The 15,228-nt window shown below is 48.1% G+C and overlaps 5 protein-coding genes across 6 annotated transcripts; 2 read left to right on the forward strand and 3 right to left on the reverse strand.

Annotated features, from left to right (window-relative positions):
- Nucleotides 1-506: 506 nt before the first annotated feature.
- On the forward strand, nucleotides 507-3,260 carry FOIG_10422 (uncharacterized protein). The gene has a single exon (XM_031210761.1). The coding sequence runs from the start codon at nucleotides 603-605 to the stop codon at nucleotides 3,189-3,191; it is 2,589 nt and encodes an 862-aa protein (XP_031059472.1). The 5' UTR covers nucleotides 507-602; the 3' UTR covers nucleotides 3,192-3,260.
- On the reverse strand, nucleotides 3,165-5,192 carry FOIG_10423 (uncharacterized protein). 2 transcript variants are annotated; one of them, XM_031210762.1, is made up of 7 exons: nucleotides 4,681-5,192; nucleotides 4,502-4,629; nucleotides 4,416-4,454; nucleotides 4,023-4,362; nucleotides 3,888-3,974; nucleotides 3,769-3,842; nucleotides 3,165-3,719 (listed from the first exon to the last, which is right to left on the reverse strand). In XM_031210762.1, exons 1-7 carry the CDS (start codon nucleotides 5,011-5,013, stop codon nucleotides 3,287-3,289), a joined length of 1,434 nt encoding a protein of 477 aa, XP_031059473.1. In that variant the 5' UTR covers nucleotides 5,014-5,192; the 3' UTR covers nucleotides 3,165-3,286. The 2 variants fall into 2 exon arrangements, with proteins under 2 accessions (XP_031059473.1, XP_031059474.1); XM_031210763.1 differs by having other exon boundaries at nucleotides 3,165-3,842.
- Nucleotides 5,193-7,663: 2,471 nt separating this feature from the next.
- Nucleotides 7,664-8,467, reverse strand: FOIG_10424 (cutinase; the record flags this gene model as incomplete). Its single annotated transcript, XM_031210764.1, has 3 exons — nucleotides 7,664-7,934; nucleotides 7,992-8,203; nucleotides 8,255-8,467. 3 exons carry the CDS (start codon nucleotides 8,465-8,467, stop codon nucleotides 7,664-7,666), a joined length of 696 nt encoding a protein of 231 aa, XP_031059475.1.
- Nucleotides 8,468-10,679: 2,212 nt separating this feature from the next.
- On the forward strand, nucleotides 10,680-13,583 carry FOIG_10425 (xyloglucanase). Its single transcript, XM_031210765.1, has 3 exons — nucleotides 10,680-11,110; nucleotides 11,157-11,243; nucleotides 11,299-13,583. Exons 1-3 carry the CDS (start codon nucleotides 10,884-10,886, stop codon nucleotides 13,184-13,186), a joined length of 2,202 nt encoding a protein of 733 aa, XP_031059476.1. The 5' UTR covers nucleotides 10,680-10,883; the 3' UTR covers nucleotides 13,187-13,583.
- Nucleotides 13,331-15,069, reverse strand: FOIG_10426 (uncharacterized protein; the record flags this gene model as incomplete). Its single annotated transcript, XM_031210766.1, has 4 exons — nucleotides 13,331-13,571; nucleotides 13,618-14,073; nucleotides 14,118-14,916; nucleotides 14,961-15,069. 4 exons carry the CDS (start codon nucleotides 15,067-15,069, stop codon nucleotides 13,331-13,333), a joined length of 1,605 nt encoding a protein of 534 aa, XP_031059477.1.
- Between the last annotated feature and the right edge of the window lie 159 nt (nucleotides 15,070-15,228).

Here is a 15,228-nt window from a genome sequence, read left to right on the forward strand (position 1 = left end):
ATAAACAGAACTCTATTTGAGCAGCGGAGTATTTAGTCCCAATTTGGAAAAGGCCTGTATGCATAACCATCCACCATCACTCAATGACATGTATCGTAAAGAACGCGTAAATTGACTGAAAGGTCAGGAGATTTGACCCGACACTGAAGGCTATTGTCTTTTCTGAATTATGTTGAATTGTTATCTTAATAACCACGTCCTGGACGTTAAACACTTCGGGGTATTGTTGCTACGATAGCCACCATGTGTGGATGACGGCATCTGTTTCCAGATCGACAGGTTATGTTACAGCGATGACAAACCCTGACCTGTCATGAGATGCCCATCTTTATTTCCCCGCGTTTTACCCCAGCCAGTTCATTTTATTCTTCCCCGCAATGTAACACTCGGTCAAGATGATCGAAGACTCTCGGGGTATCAATCAGCGAGAAGGCTGAGGACGGCATTTTCGGTGATGATCAATAGTGGAAGTAGACCTCGGTCCTTGTGAAGGTCCGAATTTCGTACCATGGAATAGAGTTAGTGTATGCTCGTACACGGTTATAAAATGAGGGACCAAGCAGTCTTAATCTTGGTCTCAGTGCCAAGCCAGCTCAGCAAAGATGGCTCTGTCAATCTCTCGGGTCTCTTTTGAGCATTACAGCTCACCTCTGGGCATCGCAGAGACGGCACCAAGAATCTCATGGAGATTCGACGGTAATGCTCCTGACTGGGAACAAAGCTCTTACGACATCCAAGTCTCTCGCAGCGTCAGCGACAAACCCAAATCTTTCTCCTCCAAGTCCTCCGACTCTCTTTACCAGCCCTGGCCCGATACTCCACTCGAAGAAGCCCAACCTGTCTCCGTCAGAGTCCGTGCTCATGGACAGTCAAAGCAGCCCTCGACGCCCTGGTCAGATTGGGTCTCTGTCGAGACAGGACTCTTCAAGAAGAGCTGGGAGAATGTGAAGCCCATCGCCTCGACTATCAAGGTCGACATCAATGTGGCCAAACGGCCTGTCTACTTCCGCAAGGACTTCAAGCTTCCTGATGATATTGCCTCGGCTAGGCTTTACATCACCGCCCTGGGCATTTACGAGGCGGAAATCAATGGGAAGCGGGTCGGCGACCGTGTCTTGGCCCCGGGCTGGCAGTCCTTCCACCATCGCCACGTCTACGACACTTATGATGTGACCAAGCTCCTCACCCCAGGTTCAAATGCGATAGGTGCACTTGTCGGTGAAGGCTGGTATGCTGGACTACTGGGATTCGCAGGCGGTCAACGAAACATCTACGGCAACTCTACTGGTCTTCTGGCGCAGCTTCATGTGAAATCAAAGAGTGGAAAGACAGTCAAGATTGTCACTGACACCACCTGGAAGTCAGGCTTTGGCCCTGCTACCGCCGGCGAGATCTACGATGGAGACCGCTACAACGCAACTCTTGAAGCTGACATCAAAGGATGGTCGAAACCTGGGTTCAAGAGTTCTTCTTGGTCCGACACTCGTCTTCTTCCGGCTGTGGACGGCGAACTTGTTCCTGCTGAACAGCCGCCTGTCCGACGCGTTGAGGAGGTCAAGCCGCAGCGCTTCTTCAAATCCGCCTCTGGAAAACAGCTTGTCGACTTTGGACAAAATCTCGTTGGTTGGCTTCGATTGAACGTTGATGGTCCCAAGAACACGACTATCCGACTGCGACACGCCGAGGTTCTGGAGGATGGTGAATTGGCTCTTCGACCTCTTCGACTAGCCAAGGCTGAGGACTACCTTACTCTCAGTGGTAAGGGACCTATTCAGTGGGAGCCCAAGTTCACATTCCACGGTTTTCGCTACGCTGAACTTGATGGCTGGCCTAAAGAGACTCCCTTGGATGCGAATAGTGTCAAGGCCATCGTTGTTCATACAGATTTGGAAGAGACTGGTTACTTCAACTGTTCCAACCCGCTTTTTAACAAGTTCCACTCCAATGTCCGCTGGTCTATGAAGGGTAACTTCCTGAGCATTCCTACAGACTGCCCCCAGCGAGATGAGCGTCTTGGCTGGACCGGTGACGCACACGCCTTCTGCCCTACATCGAACTACCTGTACGACACATCGGCTTTCTGGAAGGGCTGGCACAAGGACATCTGGTCCGAAATGTCCCAGAACGAGATGGTTCCCCCATTTTACGTCCCTTCTATCCCTTGGTTTCTGGACAGACCTCCCAAGCCAGCATCAGTGTGGGGAGACGTGGTTGTCGCCAACCCATGGAACATTTACCAGGCTTTTGGTGATAAGAAGCTACTCCAAGAACACCTCCCACAAGCCCAGAATTGGATCGATACTGGTATTTCGCGAAACGATGTTGGTCTTTGGAACCGCAGTAGCTTTCAGTTTGGAGACTGGCTTGACCCTCTTGCACCCTCCGACGACCCCGGGGCTGCGACGACGCACAAGATCTTGGTCTCGGATGCGTACTTGATCAAGATGACGGAGACATTATCTCAGATCATTGGGGCCCTTGGTGACTCCAAACTGGCCAAGAAGTACCAGACTCAACGCTCTGATCTCAAACGAGAGTTCCAGAATTCTTGGGCACCAGGTGGCAAGTTGGCCAACCGAACTCAGACCGCCTATGCTCTGTCCCTAGCTTTTGACCTTCTCAAGGATGACAAGCAGAAGAAGGCGGCTGCCGATACACTGCGAGATATCATCAAGAACAATGACTATCTTGTCGGTACTGGCTTCGCAGGTACTTCACCCCTTGGATTTGCACTCACCGGCATCAATGCCACAGATGTCTTCTACCGCATGCTTCTCCAAGAGAAGGTTCCATCATGGCTATATCAAGTCGTAATGGGCGGTACAACAACTTGGGAGCGATGGGATAGTATGCTGCCCAATGGCACCGTCAATCCCGGTGAGATGACCAGCTTCAACCATTACTCTTTTGGATCTGTCGCCAATTGGATGCATCAAGTCATTGGAGGAATCGCACCTTTGGAGCCTGGTTACAAGACTGTCGCTATTGCGCCTATTCCAGGAGGTAACCTTTCTCATGCAAGTGCAACGTATGTTAGTCAGTATGGAACCATCTCCACGGATTGGACTGTGACGAATGGGAAGTTTCACCTCAAGGTTAGGATTCCGCCGAACACGAAGGCTAAGGTTACGTTGCCGGGTAAGCAGAAAACGAAGACTGTTGGATCGGGTTATCACGAGTTTACTGTTTGACAGTGTCTGAGTTGGATTTAGTGTCTATCAATTGAGATCTATCTAGCTGTTGCGCATTCTCATCTCCCATTGCAAACTTTCCTTGACTGTGATATCTACTGTGGATGGAAAGCGCCCTTCATCTTCTCAATGAGTCCACTGCCCCAAGGATCCGTGTCAATCGCCGCCATGGGAGTCTTGCACTTTGCGTTCAACGCCGCTTTCGCCTCGTCACTATCATACGGCACGCAATCAACGCCAATATCCCCGTGCATCCCATCACAGATAATGGCAGGGTCTCCTCCACAAGGAGTCTTGACATTGAAGTCTTTGACCGTGATGTTTGCACAAATAGCATCTTCGGCAGCTGAGCATGAAAGCCTTGCTACAGCATTGCCATATACACCAGATGTGTACCCAGTAAAGTTCTCAAAGTGTATGTTGGTGATTTGCATGCCTGATGGGTGAGCATTGCATTCTTCGGCTGAGATATTGAAGTAGCATGAGTCGAGGAAGATGCCGTAATCCATTCTAGCGACCCAGAAGTTTCTGATATCCGTTGAGCAAGGTCGTTCGTGACATCCTTGGGGAGACTTACTTGAAGGTTACGTTGTTGACGAACCCTGTGCCGGTTTCCTCACCAGCCCAAACTTTGATACGAGCTGCCGAGTACTGCAACAATGAGATATTATCACCATAGAAGAGTTTGGAACTTACATCTCCGTTCATCATCCAAACATTCTCAATGTGCACATCGTAGACATTAGAGACCTCGCCTTTGTACTGACCAAGGGATCCCATGGACTACACCGGATCAGCTTTGCACTGTCGATCATGGTTAATGACACAAACCTGGCCGTGAGTGCCATTGCAATACATGGTGTTTACGTAAAGGTCGGAGCTATTCGGCTTCGGCGAGAAGCAGTCGTCGTCAATGTTGACCCAGGTTCTCTCAATTCGCACAGCTGAGGTATTCATGGTGTTCATGAAATCAGTATTCTTGGGAATGATACTGCCGTTATTGGACAGTGCGGTTGCGACAACGTCTGTGTACTTGACGTTCTTGGAGCTGACGATGAAGTTATTCCAGCAGGGTGAGTCCTTCAAATGAATTCCGGAAACATCCAAGTTGGTGGTGTTTTCGGCGTAGAACAGAATGGGGCGATAGTATTTGTTGTCAGGGTTTAGAATACTGCGAATCGGTTAGTTGGTCTGCATGGTTTGTTTGAATTGAGATACACTTACGAACCAGTTCCAGACTCGAACTCATTCCACCACCGTTGCCTACCATGATTAGCTTTGTCCGCATAAAAGTATAGAGGTTGACATACCCTTGGCCTTCAATGACACCATTGCCGTAGATTTTAATGTCCTTTCCTCCCCACTTCCAGAACATGATCGACTTCTGAAATGGATGGTACCAGGCATTCTCTTGCCAGTACTCAACGTCGTCAGTGAACTAAGGCTGTCAGATGTCTATATCCTTTCGCGTTATATCACAACAACTTACTCGTATCTCACCCTCCAGGTGAATGTGAATGTCTTCCAGGCCAGTCAAGTCCAGGGCTTTACCAATGACATACGTCTTCCCTTTTGCTAGATGCAAAGTGCCTCCACCGTTTGCTTTGCGTACGCCCCTCTTGAAGTCATCTGACACATCATCTACGTCATTTCGGGATGCACGAATCCGGACGATTCTGCGGTGTTCATGCTTGGGTGGAGCGTAGGGATGTTTGTCTCTGAACTCTGAAATATCGCGGGGTACTCCAGCTGGGAGAGTCACGGCTTGAACAGTGGTGAGAAACAGCGCCCCAAGCACCGAAATAATTTGCAAGCAGCGCATGACTAAGTTATCGGGAGGTTTCAATGGTGTTTAAATCGTGGGTCGCAAGGCAAATTCCCACTAAACAGAGATTATCATGGCTGTACACATATTTATACCCTTGACACCTCATGATAGTCCTCACCCCAATGTCTCGGGACATCATTGCATCTTGACCGACAACTCTTAGCTTATTGAAGTTTAAAGTCAATCTCATATCTACATTTCAACCCCCAAACCTGCGATCATATGCAAGTTTCTCGTTGCCAAGTCGGAAAAGCCATCAACTCAACGCGGGGTTATCCATGCATCCGTAATATCTCATTGGTGGAAACCCAAACTCCGGTCGATCATCGTCTTTGTCTTGCCGGAAACTGATGATTTGTCGCCCAAAGAATCTCAACGATAGTGTTCACAGTTTATATTTATCTTTGCGGTCGGAAAACAAGGGCTTCTTGAGAAGGTCTTGTCCCTAGTGGGAGCTTTTCCGAACTCTTGGAGCGCCTACCCTGCACTTCAAAAACGCCAGCACCGAGCATTGGAAGACGTGCATATGGCTCGAGACTCACCGCTGTCTCATTATTGTGCTTATTTATCATTTGTATTAGCGAGCTGTAAGACGATTTATAAAGATTTAGGGTTAACTTCGACTTAGTGTGTGATTTTCTTTATGTTACAATTCACCAATGGTGTTAATGTTTAAATTGAACAAAAAAATACCTACGTCAAATCCACTAACGTAAAATTGCAAGTTGTCTACTTGAGTTTGGCCATTTAAACTAATACAATCTACTAAAGGGTTAGTGGTCTAGCTAGCGCTTTGTAAGTCCGGTTTCCGACAAATATACAAATGCCGTCGGTCCTGTAGGCTGTGTTGTCCACAAACCAACTGCGACTGGGGATGACCACAGCTTCGGCTACACTCCGGGCGCCGTGCACACAGAGGCGCAGTGTCGGATAGAGGTCGTTCTTCCTACAGGCGAGCTGTTGCAGGCTGGAATGGGTGCTATGAGTGACAGCCGGCTGTTCTCCCTTCACAAAGCGTGAGTTATTAGTCCCGAGTTGGGATCGCCTCATCTACACAACTTTCTAAGCATTCTCTAGCGGATTTAGACCAAGCATAGATGGTCTTTTCTATCAATCAAACTTAGGTCAGCCTTCCCCTATCCAAATTTACAGTATGGCACCAAGGTGAGAATACTAAATCGCCTATCAGGTGTGATAACTAAACTAGGCATTCATATCACCCCAGCGCCCAAAGCGTACACCGCTTGTGACCTGAGCGTGCCAAACGAGAGAGATCTCCCCCAACTTGTAGAACTTCTTGCCGATGTCCAACGACGGGGCGTAGTCACCAATCAATCCCCCATTTCCAATGTTTTCCGCCAAGCTATTCTGTCCCCGGACGATGCTGTCAAAGCAAAGCTAGCACCGCATTTTTATCCTAACAAGACCGTTCCAGAGAGCGTTCTGGACGATTTGAAGTTGAGTTATGGCTGGTGACTCTGGAAAGCCGAGTTCGGTCTCCAAGGTGACGCGGATGTGGTGCCGACCCTGCAGAGTTCACTGCGTCGCGCCATCACAGAGATTCCTGGAGCTCATCTCCAGTAACGCCATTTGGTGGTATCCCGGGCGAGTTTCTTCGAGCAGAAAAAGTTGAAATCAAAGGTATTCCCCATAGTGTCGTTCCATCGTTCGAATCACTGTCCCTAATGGACTACCGTCCATCGCCCGGAATCGGACACACAGACTTCGCCCCAGTCGTCCCTACCTCAGGCCCGGCATTGCTCGAATGGTTCCTAGCAGTCAAGGGGATGATTTCTGCAGCAAAGTTCGACTTCTTATCCGGTTTCCACGCTTACTGTCGGTACATGCTTCCCATCGTTTTGGTAGTATACGCCCCTGCCAGAAGCTGATTGACAATGCCGTCTGTCGTGGACTGACTACATATCGAACTCACGTGAGTTCATGTGTCAGATCAGAAGTCACTTCTTATTCAATGGACATGCCCTCGCAAAACTAGTTGATTGCTTCAAGGCGGATATGGATCTCAATAACATTTTGTCGCCTGGAAAGTCAGGTATTAAGGGAACTAAGGAGAAGTCTTTTTCCTAAGCTTTGGTACTTCTTTTTAAAAAAAAAAGAATTTACGCTTTTTTTTATAAATTAACACCAGGGCCTTTGAGTAGTATAAACTGCATCCGTCTTCCTCTTCAGCACCAACCAGTGAACAATGAGGCGTCACTTCCAATAAAATGAAAGGCAGATAGGTTTATAAATGCACCTACAATTCATTGTCTTTAATTCATATATAAACGTAAGTTACTCCATATCAGTGCTGAGTACAGTGTTTCGAAAGATGTCAGGGTAAATGGGTTATCACAAGTACGAACTTCGAGCGGCCCAACTGAGTAATCACAATAGAGGCGCACCGATAGGCATCCTACGAGATCTACGACTTCTTCAAGGTTCATTCTCATGTCAAGATACATATTAATTTGTCCCTAGACTTGAGTTGGTTATTTAGTGTCAGCCTGGGTGAAGTACGATAGCTCCTTATGCTATGAGATTCCAAGTGACCTGAACCCGCATCTTCTGCATACATGAATGTACCAGTTACCCGATATGAGATCTACCAGAAAAGAACATCAATGCCCCGTTACAAACCCTTCTACTTCTGAATCTGCCCAACCAGAAATTCTGGACCTGGAACCGCCGCATCAGCGCCATATAGAAAATGGGCAGGCAGTATAAATAACGTCCCATCACAAACTAGATCAGTCGGTAGACAGAAAATCTTAGTTCTGTCTGTAGGATAGTTCGGGATACGGCCCCCGAGCTGCTCGTTCTTGGTATATCCAAACAAGGCGGCTCCAACAACTTGATTCTGGACCGCGCCTTCGAGTTCGCTGAGTGCATATCCTACGACAACTGTTCCTTGACTGTTTAATTCACAGGATTAGCAAAGCGACAGTAAATGGATGAGCGGTAGTCAGTACCTATATCCAGCCGTCACGACGGGCGTATCTGGGCACTTGTCGTAGGCCATTTGGAAAAGTCTTTTAGCTTCATCGATGGAGGCATCGGTGGTCCCCTCAGGAAGGAAGTTTGGTGCAAGGTCAGCCGTGTATGGCCCACCAGCACCTTGTATCCAAATATTAGGGATAGCAAGCTGCATGGCTTCTACGAGTATTGGCCCAACCGTGATTCCCTAATTTGATTAGATTTTGATAATATGGTGTATGGAACTGCGGTGACGAACAAGATTACCAGGCTCTGTGCTACCACGTGCATAGACCAAAATGGCTGTGGGACAATTGGAGGAATCACCATTCTCAAGATCATTACGATTGAGAAGGTCTCGGGTTTCTAGTAGATTGACGTCTTGCGCGGCGACGGCTCTCCTTTCGATTGATGCTGTTGGCAAGGCGGTAGCGCTAGCCAGGAGGAAGGAAAGGATAAATGCAGCTCGCATGTTGAAGAGAGAGATTCGAAGACTGAACAAAGTATGATATGCCTCAGAAGCGACTGCTTTGTTTAAAGAACAGGACAATTGAGTGCGAGTATACAGGCTCATGTCTAGATAGCTGTCTCCTTTATATAGACGGCTGCCCTCCTTCAGTTATCGTTACAAGTTTCATAGTGCTGCCTGGTAGAGGATTCTCCTTCCGCTTCTTGTCTAGTTCACTTGGTTTGGATTCCTACGCTTGATCGGTTATACGGAATTCACATGGCTGTTTAGATTCGCCTGTCAGAAGTGCACTACAGAGTCGTTCTTTTCTTACTATCACGTGGTGAGAACCGGACTTGTGCTGTACATTTGCTGGAAGGAGTTGATGTACATAGCATGAAGCTCAACTCAACCAATTCACTCACAAGCCAAGCCAATCGAGTATTGGATAGTATAAGGATGACTAGGACGATCTTGATTCTCCGTCTGAGAAGTTTTCAGCATTTCTTTCAAGGACACTTCAAGAGAATACCTCCACATCTCTACAGTCCGAAGTGTGATATTGACAAGTCACCCGACCCCAATTCGTGTACGTATCGGGCCTTCTCCGCGAATTGCACCTCAGACTTCCTCGCATTGGTTGAAGGTATTTAAATAGAGTTCAGTTAACCCCAGAAAGGATGCTTACCCCAGGTTTTGAGATATATCCCTCAATACATGACCAACCAAGAAGTGGAGAAGCCGAGGATCAAGAACCGCATTTCGATGCTCAAATGCGGGATCAAAGTGTGGGGTATACATGCAGCTTGTCAGCCAACCTCGGGTTCAGGGTCCATTTTCTGCTTGTGATATGGAAGACGATTGACCTGTTGCGATTTTTGCATCTGAGCTCTAATAGAACGGTGCTCAAATCAGCTAAACATGGTCTCGGCAAAAAGCCGAGTTTTAGGCTGAGAAGCAAGTGTCCAACGGTGCTAAAGCCCTTAACGCGGGAAAGAAGAGGGGCAACCATTAAAGTCGGTATAAGTGGCCTTGGGTAATTGTCTGTGTAAGGTTAGGCCGCTGCCAAAGAAAGAGAACGGATAATCGAACTTCATTGGGACTGCAACAGGACGGCAGAATTGCTAACTATATACTCCGTAATTGCAAATTAATAAAAGTTCTTAACTACTTTACAGAATATTAAATTTTAAAAACAACTTCCGACTGAAACAAGGGAATACCTGCATCCACTTTGAAGGTGAAGAGCAACAACAAACAAAAAACTGCACAAGACGATATCTTCCAACACTGTCAACTGCAAGGTAAGTGTAGACTGCCAGTTAGGTTCAATTGAGACAGGGTCTTCGTCGTAATATAGAGACTTAAATGATCAGTTTAATGAATACAGATATAAGGGGAAAGAGTGTAAAATTAAGTGTGAAAAAGCATAAAGATGCTAAGGTCTTAAGGGGATTTTGTCCCTTTATTTGTGTGATGACAGACATCCATCTGACCCCACCGAGGCTAGACCTCTTACCCTGGATGCTTGCTACGACCGTCATATCACGAGGGATTGACTAGCGATATCTATGGTCTCCCTCATAGTATCTGGCTGATCTGAGTTTCATTCACCTCCACAACCACTTAAAAGATTTAATCCCTGGTTCCCGCTCTTCACGCCACTACTTAATTACAGGTCATTTTCAAATCATAAGCTACTCTTCCGTAGTACTATCATAAGTATATTATTTTGCTACTAAATGATTCTCTTATAAACATATTAAAGAGTATATAAGTAATAATTTAATTTATAATATTAAAAATAAATACTAATCGCTTTGTTTTAATATCTATTACTGCTGAACTATATTATTATAATCGTTATATAAGATAACCGGTATTATTAAGCAAAGGAAACACTTGGACTTTAGTCTACAAACAATCTCCTGCGGTTGCGGATCTATCCACTATCCATTGGCACATCAATCAGTCACACGTGAACCGCTGCTACTCGTGCCGAGATTCCGAAAACATTGGCGTCAATCCAGCATGTATGCGGCGCGAAACCAAGAATTGCCATTCTTGGATAAACGGCGGTATATGGCGGCCCGAGACTGGCACTCTCGTCTGAACATGCCACCACCAATCATTGATGTGAGGCACAAACCTCATCTGGTAGGTGGAAAATATATAAGTGCCGTAGATTAAATACGGTGATGAATAAAAAAAGTCTCGCAATCCATTCAATTTTGAGCATGTTCGGGGCTTGGTGAACCTTATACCCCTGCGTCATCCTGTTTCGTCACGGAGGCTTCATATCCGAAACACTGCAAATGACAACAGGACCAAACTATCACGTCACCTCAAAGCGCTCATATAAAAGACACCTATAATTCGCCAAATATGAAATTCAGATCTTCTCTCAATACAGTGTCGTTCGTTATTTACTGACTTCATCATGAAGTTGCTCTCTCTTCTCGCTGCTTCGGCAAGCGTTGCGCAAGCTGCTCTCAAATGGCAGAATGTCCGTTTCGGCGGTGGAGGCGGCTTTGTCCCTGGCATCGAGTTCCATCCAACTGCCAAGGGCGTTGCCTATGCACGAACCGATATTGGTGGTCTTTATCGTCTCAATGCGGATGATTCTTGGACACCACTCACTGACAATACTGGTGTTGATGCGACATGGTAAGTATAGCCTGGCGGTGGAGCGATTATACTAATTCCATCGTAGGAGCCGTTGGGGTATCGACGCTCTGGCCCTTGATCCAAGCAACCCTAACAAGGTCCTCACCGCTGCTGGATTATATACCAACTCATGGTAAGCTGCTCATGTCAAGAATTCCAAAAGAGTCGGTAAGCTAAGAGTTCTTTAGGGACCCCAACAAGGGAGCAATTGGTATCAGTAATGACAAAGGCGCCACATGGTCCTTCACTGAGCTCCCCTTCAAAGTAGGCGGAAACATGCCCGGTCGCGGCATGGGTGAGCGTCTCGCCGTTGATCCCAAGAACTCCAACATCATCTATTTCGGAGCCCGAAGTGGCAACGGTCTCTGGAAGAGTACAGATGGTGGTAAGAGCTTCTCCAAGGTCACTTCCTTCACCAATGTTGGTACCTATGTTGCCGATCCGAGTGACAGCTCTGGATACAACAGTGACATCCAGGGTTTGTCCTTCGTCACATTTGACTCTACTTCATCTCTTGTCAATGGTGCTACGTCGAGGATCTTCGTTGGTGTTGCTGATACAAAGACTGCTTCTGTGTATGTGACTACTGACGCGGGTAAGACGTGGAAGCCTGTTGATGGGCAGCCTGTGAAGTACCTCCCCCACAAAGGCCAGTTTTCACCAAAGGAGAAGGCGCTATACCTCTCGTACAGCAATGGTGGTGGGCCATATGATGGTACTGCTGGTGCTGTGTACCGCTATGACGTTGCTGCCAACACTTGGAAGGACATCACCCCGCCTGGAGACATCTACTTCGGCTTTGGTGGTCTTGCACTCGACCGCCAGAAATCGGGTACTCTTGTCGTTGCCTCTCTGAACTCTTGGTATCCCGATGCTCAGTTCTTCCGATCCACTGACTCTGGCAAGACGTGGTCTACGCTCTGGAACTATAACGCTCAGGGCAACCTTGATCTTCACTACAGCATCTCCACACCAAAGGCTCCCTGGATCTACAAGAACTTCATCTCAGTTGATACCAAGAAGCTGGGCTGGATGGTTGAAGCTCTGGCTATTGATCCTTTTGACAGCGACCACTGGCTGTACGGCACTGGCCTGACACTCTACGGAGGCCATGATCTTACCAAGTGGGATACCGTCCACAACATCACCATTGAGTCTCTCGCCGACGGTATTGAAGAAACCGCAGTTCTTGACGTCAAGTCTGCTCCCGGTGGAAGTGAACTTCTCGCCGCCGTCGGCGACGACAGCGGTTTTACCTTTGCCTCCAAGAGCGTTCTCGGCAAATCTCCACTCTCAGCCTGGGACAACCCAATGTTCACAACATCTACTAGCGCTGACTACGCCGGCAAGAAGGTCGGCAATGTCGTACGAGCTGGAAACAGTGATAGCAACCCTCAAGTCGCGCTATCATCCGACGGCGGTAAATCGTGGAAGGTTCATGGCGCTGCTGAGCAAGGTCCCAAGGGAGGTTCGATCTCATACTCAGCCAATGGAGATACTATCCTCTGGTCCCCCGAGAACAGAGGTGTCTTGAGATCTCAAAACGAAGGCAGCTTCGCTTCCGTCTCAAGTCTACCGAACGGCGCCCTCGTCGCTAGTGATAAGCAGGACAACGACTACTTCTACGGTGCATCAGGATCAAAGTTCTATGTCTCCAACAACACAGCCTCAAGCTTCTCCACAGGAGGATCTCTCGACGGAGCCAACTCAGTCAAAGATATTGCCGCTCATCCTACCAAGGCCGGAGAGGTCTGGGTCTCCACCGACGCTGGTATCTTCCGGAGCACAGACTACGGTAGCGCCTTTTCCAAGATCGGGGTTCTTAGCAAGACTGAGCAGATTGCTCTCGGTAAGGGTTCTGGAAGCAATTGGAATGTGTATGCTTTTGGAACAGGCTCTGCTGGGCGCAAGTTGTACGGTAGCTCTGATCTTGGCAAGACTTGGACGGATCTTCAGGGTTCTATGGGCTTTGGTGCTGCGGACAGTGCTAAGCTTGCTGGAAGTGGGAATGAGGCGGGATTGGTCTATGTTGGAACCAACGGCCGTGGTGTCTTCTGGGGCCAGGGAACTATCTGAGTATATACATCCAGTCTAGGTCCCCTTTAGTCACGCTTCCGACTATACTCACTACTTTCTATCACCCGTCCTATGCCTCCTTCCTAAGCCTACCGGATAATCCCTTTGATGTGAAGCTATCACGATTAACGTCCTGTCCACTGGTCAAACATGCTCAATCTCAGTTGCCTTCATCTTTCCCCCATCTCGCTCGTCCAAGGCCCGAGCAGCAATTCCCTGCAAATAGTTGTCCCTCGCCCGAGACGCCAAGATGGGCACATCAGGTCCGAAGAGCAGATCCATATCCTCCAGCTGAACTCCCTTGGTCTCGGGGATGAACAGCCATGCAAAGATGATTGCGAAAACAGTGCATGCACCGAAGAAGAGGAAGGTTCCATAGGTAATACTAAACAGTCAGTAATGGCAGTAAAGGATGCAGAGAACGCACTCACCCAATGACCATATGCGGTAGGCTGTAGACCACGATGAACTGCGTCACCCATTGGACACAGATGCAGAACGCCATTCCAAGAGTACGGACTCTGTTTGGGATGATTTCTGACGTGAAGAGCCATGGGATGCCATTCCAACTCATACCGTAGAACAAAGCATAGATGTATACCATCGCCACAGCAGTCTTTGCTCCAGCATCCATAGGTGGAATATGTTCAAAAGAACCTGACACCTTAGAGTAGCCGGCCAGGTAGAACATTGCGATGCCAGAGCCAACACCACCTATCAGCAGTAGCGGTCTTCGTCCTAGCTTGTCGACCAGGAATGCTGCATAGAGCATGGTAGCAGCCATCTTCACGATGCCGAAAATGCCAGTGGCGAGCAGGCCAACTGAGGTACCTGTGAAGCCGATAGACTTGAAGATGGTCGGCGAGTAGTAGTTGATGGCGTTGATTCTGGTCGTGTTAGGTATGTTCAACCGCCGAGTATTAGTACTTACCCTGTGAAATTCTGGAACGAGACAAGTCCACAAGACAAAACTATCCTACCACGAACTCCAGGCTGGAACAGCTCTGAGAAGATCTGTCGCCAGTGTCCTCTCTGTCCTGTAGAGGATACCTCATGTTCAATCGCCACCTCAATCATGGACATCTCGCGGTCGATGTAGGCATGATCTTGGGGAAGATTTCGAACCCAACTTAGATTCTTCCTAGCATCTTGAAGTTTACCCTTGGAGACCAACCATCGAGGTGACTCAATCATAGGAATCATGAAGATGACTAACAACCCGGCTGGCACGAACTGAACCGCGACGGGGATATGCCATTGCATATTACCCTCTGGGCTGATGTTCTTGTTGACGCCGTAATTAACCCAGAAGCCACAGACCAGTGCCGCTTGGAGCATGACCTCAAATGTTCCGACAAGTCGTCCACGGATCAAGGCTGGTGAGCATTCAGAGACATAGATTGGGAGGATCATTGCGCTTGAGCCAACGCCCCAGCCTGTAAGCGCTCGACCGACATACAGACAGTCGAGTCGACCGATCATCTGAAGGGCGGCGCCGATGGAGAATATGATAGCAGCAAGGATTAAAGTCGGTCGACGTCCGAAACGTTCAGCGACGAGGAAGCTTGATGCGCATCCGAAGAATGCACCACCTTGGAAGGTAGAAACGATGTTTGATGACAGATTTGCCTTGGCAGAATCGCTTGCTGTGTCAAGGCCATACGTTCGCTGGAAGGAGGGTAGACTGAGAGTTCCTCCAATGAACGCGCTGTCGTACCCGTACATGGCAGCTTACGGTGTTAGTAACGGCGATTGAGATGGAGTAAATACTCACAGGCCCACGATGCCGAGATGGCAAGGAGATAAGGTCGGAAGCCATAGATCTCGCGAGGAATGTCTTCACCTTCGGGCGACGAAGCCCTTACTGCTATTGGATTGTGCATGGTGATTTCTGGGTACGTATAATGGAAGATTCTTACACAGGATCCCTCAATCCACGGATCGTTCCCGTCTTAAATGCGAACGAGCGGAGTCCCTTATCCTCGCCCATGCGCGACCCGAGACTCTGGCACGCGACATAATATTCAGCGGATTATTTCCGT

The sequence above is a fragment of the Fusarium odoratissimum genome (assembly GCF_000260195.1).
Source record: "Fusarium odoratissimum NRRL 54006 unplaced genomic scaffold supercont1.18, whole genome shotgun sequence".
NCBI lineage: Eukaryota > Fungi > Ascomycota > Sordariomycetes > Hypocreales > Nectriaceae > Fusarium > Fusarium odoratissimum.